Raw genomic sequence first — 8,513 nt, 5'->3', positions numbered from 1 at the left:
TCTTCTCAGATGGGGTCTCTGGGCCATGGTGGTGTCTGGGCCGGGCAATGCATCTTCTCCTGTTGTAACTGCTGGGGGGAAAAAAAAAAACAGTCTTTTTTATTTTATTTTATTTTTAAATTGTGTTCTGTGGATCCAGTGCTTATTCTGCCTCTGAACTCCTTTGCTGATTATAAAAAAAACCAAAAACAAAACAACAAAAAACCCAAACAACAAAAAAAAAAGCTAACCCCAACAAATAAAAACCACCACCCAAGACCTGAACAGAAAAAAAGCCTCGAGACAAAACATTGATGTTAATTTAATGCTAAAAGTTACCGTTTAGCTTGGAGAAGGAAACAAAACTTTTTGGGATGCTTCCTAAGTGCTTGTTGGCCTTTAAAGGGCGATGCATCCTCTTGCAGGCACGCTGATTCACTAGTTGGGCTGTGCATCTTGCTGCTACCAATGTTGAGTTTCAGATGACTTTTTTGTTTCATGTTTGTGCCTTGTTTTTGTTGATGAGTTGAAAAACTCATCGATGCTTACCAGGCTGTGCCGAGCTGGTTGTAGCCCTTTTCTTTGTATGGGATGTCTCCGTTTGTTGGAGATGAGTCTCTTGGAGGTCCAGAAGATGACACTTCTTCTTCTCTTGGGAGAAGACATTTACAGTGGACTCCAAGCCCAAACACTTTTCAGCCACTGAATAAAAGGCTGATGCTCTTTCCCCTTCTTCCATCCATCCCACCCTGTGCCACAGGTATTTGGAAGCCTGCGTGTAGCCCAGCCTTCCCAATTTCTGTTGAGCACGATGGCCTGGAGTAATGAGAGAGTTGAATTGTGAGGGTTTTTTGCCTCAAAAGGGAATGGCCTTGTCACAGTTGCTGAGTTATCAGTGGTTATTTTGACATCTCTGAGCCTCGTAGCATTTTTACTATGTAGAGGGTGTGCCATTTGGGTGGCTGTCCCCAAAGAATGTTTTTTGGGTCATCAGATGGCATGGGGTCAGGCTGAAACTGGTTCTGCTGAACAAGTGGCACTTGCTTCCATGTTCTGCCCTACGATACAGAGAGAACAACTATGGAATAAGTAAGTCCTGTGAAACATTAATATGAGATTCATCAGTACTTAATATTTCTTCCTCGACATGTATTTCAAGTTTATTCTACATCCTTCCTATGTGAAACATGGAACACCAGTGATGGTGCAAGGCTTCTCTGCTGGAGCTACTTTGAGAAAACAAAATCTAAATAATTACTAGAGACACCAGTGATGGTGCAAGGCTTCTCTGCTGAAGCTACTTCATGAGAAAACAAAATCTAAATAATTGCTAGACTGCTTTTTGCTTTTCATTTAGAACTTTAAGTGGCTGTGATGGCACACAGTTTGCAAGTATTTTCAAGGCAGTTCTAAATTTTGTGTAATTCTCCTGTCTAAAATGAAGCTCAGTAGTTCAGGTGCATGAAGCCAGTGTTGCTTCACGTAAGGCATCCGAGGACACAGCTTGGGCACGGCGATGCATCCTCTTGCAGGCACGCTGATTCACTAGTTGGGCTGTGCATCTTGCTGCTACCAATGTTGAGTTTCAGATGACTTTTTTGTTTCATGTTTGTGCCTTGTTTTTGTTGATGAGTTGAAAAACTCATCGATGCTTACCAGGCTGTGCCGAGCTGGTTGTAGCCCTTTTCTTTGTATGGGATGTCTCCGTTTGTTGGAGATGAGTCTCTTGGAGGTCCAGAAGATGACACTTCTTCTTCTCTTGGGAGAAGACATTTACAGTGGACTCCAAGCCCAAACACTTTTCAGCCACTGAATAAAAGGCTGATGCTCTTTCCCCTTCTTCCATCCATCCCACCCTGTGCCACAGGTATTTGGAAGCCTGCGTGTAGCCCAGCCTTCCCAATTTTTGTTGCACGGTGGCCTGGAGTAATGAGAGAGTTGAATTGTGAGGGTTTTTTGCCTCAAAGGGAATGGCCTTGTCACACTTGCTGAGTTATCAGTGGTTATTTCGACATCTCTGAGCCTCGTAGCATTTTTACCATGTGGAGGGTGTGCCATTTGGGTGGCTGTCCCCAAAGAATGTTTTTTGGGTCATCAGATGGCATGGGGTCAGGCTGAAACTGGTTCCACTGAGCAAGTGGCACTTGCTTCCATGTTCTGCCCTACGATACAGAGAGAACAACTATGGAATAAGTAAGTCCTGTGAAACATTAATATGAGATTCATCAGTACTTAATATTTCTTCCTCGACATGTATTTCAAGTTTATTCTACATCCTTCCTATGTGAAACATGGAACACCAGTGATGGTGCAAGGCTTCTCTGCTGGAGCTACTTTGAGAAAACAAAATCTAAATAATTACTAGAGTGCTTTTTGCTTTTCATTTAGAACTTTAAGTGGCTGTGGTGGCACACAGTTTGCGAGTATTTTCAAGGCAGTTCTAAATTTTGTGTAATTCTCCTGTCTAAAATGAAGCTCAGTAGTTCAGGTGCATGAAGACAGCGTTGTTTCACGTATGGCATCCGAGGACACAGCTTGGGCACCTTCTCCCCTGCTCCAGGGGCTTCCTAAGGGCTGTGCACCTTGGAATGTAATGCTTTGTGGTTAGTAACTCAGCTGATGGTTGCACTGTAGCTGAGGTTATTTCCAGCTTACCCTCTTATCATTTATTACTACTATAAGCTTGATTTCCATTTCATCTTGTGCCGGTTTGTTAGCGTGACTAATGATGCTGAAACAGTCCTACAATAGCTTGGTGAAGACCTGGCTGCTCTGTAACTGAGGAATCCAGGTAACTTAATAAAAGAAACCTTCCAAAAAAAAATTAAAAACCAAAACAAAACCCAACAAAACAGAATACATGCAAAACTAGGGTCATTCTTTAGACTTTGGTGTTTTTACATCTGAGAAACAGTCTTAAGGGCCTATAAAATAAACTTGTAAGGGTCGTTAGAGAAGAGCAGTTCCTTCTGCTTGTTCCTGTCCCTGAACTGCCCCTGCCCTTGTGTCGGTACAAGCTTCTGCATGAGATATTGGACAGACTGCAAGGCCTCAATGGCCTCGAAGGTAGTAGCAATAGGAAAAATAACATCAGGTAAACCTCAAGTTTCATTCCTCCCTGTTACGAATGTATCGAAACCTCCCTTTTTATATATTCTTACCTGTCTTTCTATAAAGCACATCAAAATACAAGATTGAGTGTGAAGCTGCTGCTCAGAAATCTATGAAAATAGAGGGAATAATTCTAAAATGCATTTCCAGAAAAAGTTTTAACTCTGTTGCCCTGACACTCTAAACTTTCCTTTCCATTCCTCTGGAAATAAAACAGCGTAGACGCATTCTTTGTCCTTGTCAGCAGCAAGTCAGCCCTGCCTGTTCTGCATCACTGCTTAGATGGTTGCTTTTAAGAATAGACCAAAATACTTTCTTTGGCAGGAGATGAGGGCTGCAGGTGCTGGAAGAGGCAAGAGAGGTTCTCTGTCTCTGAGATGGTCTTGGTTTTTACTTCAGTCACAGCATAGATGGGTGTTTCTTTCTTTGGCCTGTGGAGCATGGATTCATTTTATAGGTGCACAGTGTTGGAAACATGGGAAGAAGGCTCACCAGAGAACCTCAGAGCTCTTCAGGACTAATAGCATTGAGCCTGTTGTATGGAGACTGAGAGTTGTTTATTTGTGAATGGTATCTCAATATATATAAATAAATCGTCAATATTGAATTGAATCAAAGCTCTGCTTGGTCCCTCAGCTGGAATTACTGCTCGCCTTAATTTTTAAATGAACAGTTGAGGTGTCTTTTCTCTGACTTTCACTGCTATTCCTTTGTCCAGCTGCATGTAACCGTTTCTGTAACTGACTGCAGATGTACTGCTCTAAAATCCTCCCTTGCTTCCCTGCCTAATTCTAATGCTTGTCTCTTTTCTCTGCTTGCTGTCCTTGGTTTACCTGCGGCAGCCTTCTGAATACAGCTGCTACCTTGGTTCAGGATCTCGGGCATCTTCAAGAGCCAGCTCTGCTCGGGCCAGTCCAGTGGTGAGCTCCTCTGTTTTCCTTTATCCCTAAACTGTTTAATTCCTCTGTTCTTCAAAGTCTCTTTTGTACTAAGAGGTCGCTGTCCCTCGCGAGACGGTTTCTTATGGTATTAATTGGACCATCTGGGCAATGCTTGGGACAAAGGAGTGAATCAGATGAGAAATTACAAAATCAAAGTAACTTATATGCAGATGCACGTGTTTTTACAACAGAAGTAGACTTTGGACTCTTGTAACAACGCTGTTTTTTGTTTTTTAAGTTGGGTGTAAAGCATATTGGCAAGTGTGTAGTGAAAAAAGACTGGGTAGTTGATGTTAGTGCTGCATCTCCTTTGGTTATTAAAATTCAGGTAGTTCAGTATCTCTCCATTCAGCAGTATTTTGGCGGTGCTTTGCCAATACCAGACTTTTCCCCCTGCTTTTTACAGATAAAAAGTAAATGTCTTCTTTTTTTTTTTTTTTCAATGGCATATTTCTGCTTTTTCTTTGTGATTGTTCCATCTAGGTGTTCCCAACTCTGAACATAGAATCACAGAATGGTTAGAGGTGGAAGGGACCTCAAAGATCATCCAGTGCCAACCCCCCTGCCCTGGGCAGGGACACCTCCCACCACACCAGGTTGCTCCAAGCCCCATCCAGCCTGGCCTTGAACCCCTCCAGGGATGGGGCAGCCACAGCTTCTCTGGGCAACCTGTTCCAGGGTCTCACCACCCTCACAGCAAAGAATTTCTTTCTGGTATCTCATCTCAATCTCCCCTCTTCCAATTTAAGACTGTTCCCCCTTGTCCTGTCACTGCACTCCCTGACAAAGAGTCCCTCCCCAGCTCTCCTGGAGCTCCCTTCAGATATTGGAAGGCTGCTCTGAGGTCTCCCCGGAGCCTTCTCTTCTCCAGGCTGAACAACCCCAGCTCTCTCAGCCTGTCTTCATAGGAGAGGTTCTCCAGCCCTCTGAGCATCTTGGGGGCCCTCTGTTGGACCCGTTCCAACAGGTCCAACATCTTTGCTGTAAGCCCTCCTCTGGACCCATTCCAACAGGTCCAACATCTTTGCTGCAAATGCTGCCTTAAGGACTAATTAAAAAGGAGTATCTGGATAGTTGAAGAAGCTACCACAGCGTGTAACGCAGTAAGCCGTGAGGAGTATCTGGATAGTTGAAGAAGCTACCACGGCATGTAACACAGTAAGCCGTAAGGTGATGGTTGGACTTGATGTTGGACTTGATGATCCCAAGGGTCTTTTCCAACCTGAATGATTCCATGACTCTATGAACATCTGGAGGGTTCCTCTTCAGTAAACACACCTAGTCTGCAGTGAGGAATTGCTTTGTGTCTGGTGTCCACCATCATGCTGGTTCCCCCTTCAAACACAGCCTGTAATTTGAAAACCCGGGTGCTCTGGGGGTTTTCTCCTGGAGCTGGGACTGTGCAGTAGGTCTGCAGCTCAGTGGTGAAAGGTGCCTGAACTCTCCCTGCAGAGTTGCTTCTTGTCATCAGGCAGGGAATAGGTGAGTCTTTTGATCGTCGAGTGAGCCCTCTCCTAAGTGAGAAAGAGCTGAATAAACTGGCTGGAAGGAAAGACAAGGGAAGTGATAGATCTCTGTGCTCTGTAGTGATGGTGTTTCTGAAAGACAAAGGTACATCTACTTTTTAATATGATGATTTTATTTTTTTCACTAAGGAAAAAGAAAGGATTTTCATCAGATAATGTATGGCAGCTGGTGACCTATAAATAAATCAGTATTTTAATCAGCCTCCGAGCCTGAGTCCTTGAGCTATGCATTTTTGCAGTGTATATCTTACATTAGTAATACTTCTTAAATGGCTTTGCAAACTGAATTTCAATTATCCCCAAAGCAGAAAATAATCACAATAACCAGGGATTCCATTAAAGTTCTTTAGGTGTTCCCATACGTTGATGTTGGTTTACATTCTGTGGTTTCTGTATGCAGTCTGAATCATTCACACCAGTCCCTTGAGGTCATCACAAAATGCAGCTTGCCCCTCCTGGGAGCTACAGGGGATTTTATTTTTTTATTTTATTTTTATTTGTCTTTTAATTCTTTGCTTACACTTTGGACTGTTTGGGGCTGGAGACGGTTAGCTGTGTCAGCACTGCCCCTGGAGAGGTGCCAAGCTGGGTCTGCTCTGCAAGGAGACAACAGGCTGTCTTTTAATTCTTTGCTTACACTTTGGACTGTTTGGGGCTGGAGACTGTTAGCTGTGTCAGCACTGCTGCTGGAGAGGTGCCAAGCTGAGTCTGCTCTGCAAGGAGACAACAAGCACTTCTCCTGGGAGCTACAGGGGATTTTATTTTTTTATTTTATTTTTATTTGTCTTTTAATTCTTTGCTTACACTTTGGACTGTTTGGGGCTGGAGACGGTTAGCTGTGTCAGCACTGCCCCTGGAGAGGTGCCAAGCTGGGTCTGCTCTGCAAGGAGACAACAGGCACTTTTTTTTTTTTTCCTTTTTTTTCTTTTTTTTTCTTGATGAGTGGTTTATTGCAGGGTATGAAGAGCTGCTGTTATTTCCCTGCCCTTGAAGAGCTGAGAGTTAATGCCTGGTCTATCACTTCCACTCGTGCATTCCCCAAACGTCATCTTGCTTGGACTTCCTCAAGGAAGAGTAAAAACCTCTTTGGACGATGGTGATAACTTAGGAGAAGAAGAAAAGTGGTCGTTTTTGGTTATATCGATAGTCTATGCCCAAACTATTTTAGAATCATAGAATCATAGAATCATTCAGGTTAGAAGAGACCCTTGGGATCATCGAGTCCAACCATCTACCCTACTCTACAAAGTCCTCCCCTACACCATGTCCCTTTAGTGTTACCTACCCTCAAAACTGAGTTGTTCCATCCCTTAATGTGTCGAGAGATGCTTTCTTGATTCAGCTTTATATATATCATCTATTCTGGCATTTTCACACATAAAGATTTGATTCCAAGTTGACTTTTTAAATGGCTGGTGGAGGAGGAAGGAAAGGGGAGCATGTCCAAGTTGACTTTTTAAATGGCTGGTGGAGAAGGAAGGAAAGGGGAGTATGTTGGGTTGAAAAACTGAATTTCCAGCTGCTTACGTCACTTGAGTGTGATAGTTTACAAAATCCATGTGCTGTAATCATGAGTGCTTAACACTGAAGTTAAATGTGATTTTCTTATGATTATGGGCATTATTGGGCAGAAAACCAAAATGGAACTGTTCCCAAGCCTGACTAACTGTCATGAGAAATTACATGGTGGGAACAGAGAATGCTTCTGTTTAACTCTCGAAATTAAAACGTACAGTATCTTGTCAGTGCAGCCCTTAAATCTTTTCTCAGAAATTTTTTTCTCTCACTGTTCATTAAACAGTGAGTAAAAAGCGACAGTAGTTCTCCTGCTGCTGTTCTCAGTTGTGTTACCCTGTTTGTAACGCAGTAAAAGCCAGGGAGATACTTAACCACAACAGGTGAATATTCTCCTTTGGATGCGTTTTTAAAAATTCAATATATCTGCAAGAAGTTTGCTGTTTGATTATTTTTCTTTAACGTTTTCCCCCTCATCCCCACTAATAATTATTGTTTGCTCTCCTTGAATTTACTGCAGATAAGCAAATGTGTCGTGTAAGAGGAAGGAATTACACTTGATATAAAGTACACGTCTTAAGACGGGCCCGTCTGCACAGATGGTTAAATCTTGTGCCTGAGCCAGTGGCATGTTTTGTGTGAGATGGGCTTTTTAATATGAATGGCTGGATTTTTTTTGCCTTTTTAAAAAATTAATAAATTACTAGCGACAAGCAGTTATTTACACATGGGAAATAGAACGCAACAGTATTTGTCTCAAGACTTTCTGAGCAAAGGAAGGGAAAATGAGAGGAGAGGGCATGTTTTGCTACCCGGAGAAGATGATTTTTGATATTAACTCTGTCCCTTCTTGGAATCATAGAATCGTCTAGGTTGGAAGGGACCTTTCAGAGCATTGAGTCCTACCATCAAGCTAACTCTGATTAAAAAAAAAACAAACAACAACCCATCACTAAACCATGTTACTGAGCACCATGTCAAGCCATCTTTTAAATACCTCCAGGGATGGTGCCTCAACCACTGCCCTGGGCAGCCCATCCCAAGGCTTAATAACCATTTCAGTGTAAAAAATTTTTCCTTCTGTCCAATCTGAACCTCCCCTGGTGCAACTTGAGGCCATTTCCTCTTGTCCCATCGCCTGTTCCTTGGGAGAAGAGACCAACCCCCCCTGGCTACACCCTCCTTTCAGGGAGTTGGAGAGAGCAATAAGGTCTCTCCTCAGCCTCCTCTTCTCCAGGCTGAACCCCCCCCAGTTCCCTCAGCCTCTCCTCACAAGACTTGTGCTCCAGACCCCTCACCAGCTCCATTGCCCTTCTCTGGACCTGCTCCAGCACCTCAAGGTCTTTTTTTAGAATCACAGAATCATAGAATGGTTTGGGTTGGAAGGGACCTCAAAGATCATCTAGTTCCAACCCCCCTGCCCTGGGCAGAGACACCTCCC

General features: G+C 43.3%; 1 protein-coding gene across 1 annotated transcript in view; it reads left to right on the top strand.

Annotated features, from left to right (window-relative positions):
• Nucleotides 1-8,513, top strand: part of LRRFIP1 (leucine rich repeat (in FLII) interacting protein 1) — a 235,419-nt gene that overhangs the window by 182,319 nt on the left and 44,587 nt on the right. Inside the window, exon 15 of the mRNA XM_014951710.1 lies at nucleotides 3,933-4,010. Coding sequence (XP_014807196.1) covers nucleotides 3,933-4,010 — 78 coding nt within the window. The remainder of the gene's footprint in view (nucleotides 1-3,932; nucleotides 4,011-8,513) is intronic.

The sequence above is a fragment of the Calidris pugnax genome, unplaced genomic scaffold, assembly GCF_001431845.1.
Source record: "Calidris pugnax isolate Ruff unplaced genomic scaffold, ASM143184v1 scaffold184, whole genome shotgun sequence".
NCBI classification, from domain to species: Eukaryota; Metazoa; Chordata; class Aves; order Charadriiformes; family Scolopacidae; genus Calidris; species Calidris pugnax.
This window is presented reverse-complemented; position numbering and strand designations above follow the sequence as displayed.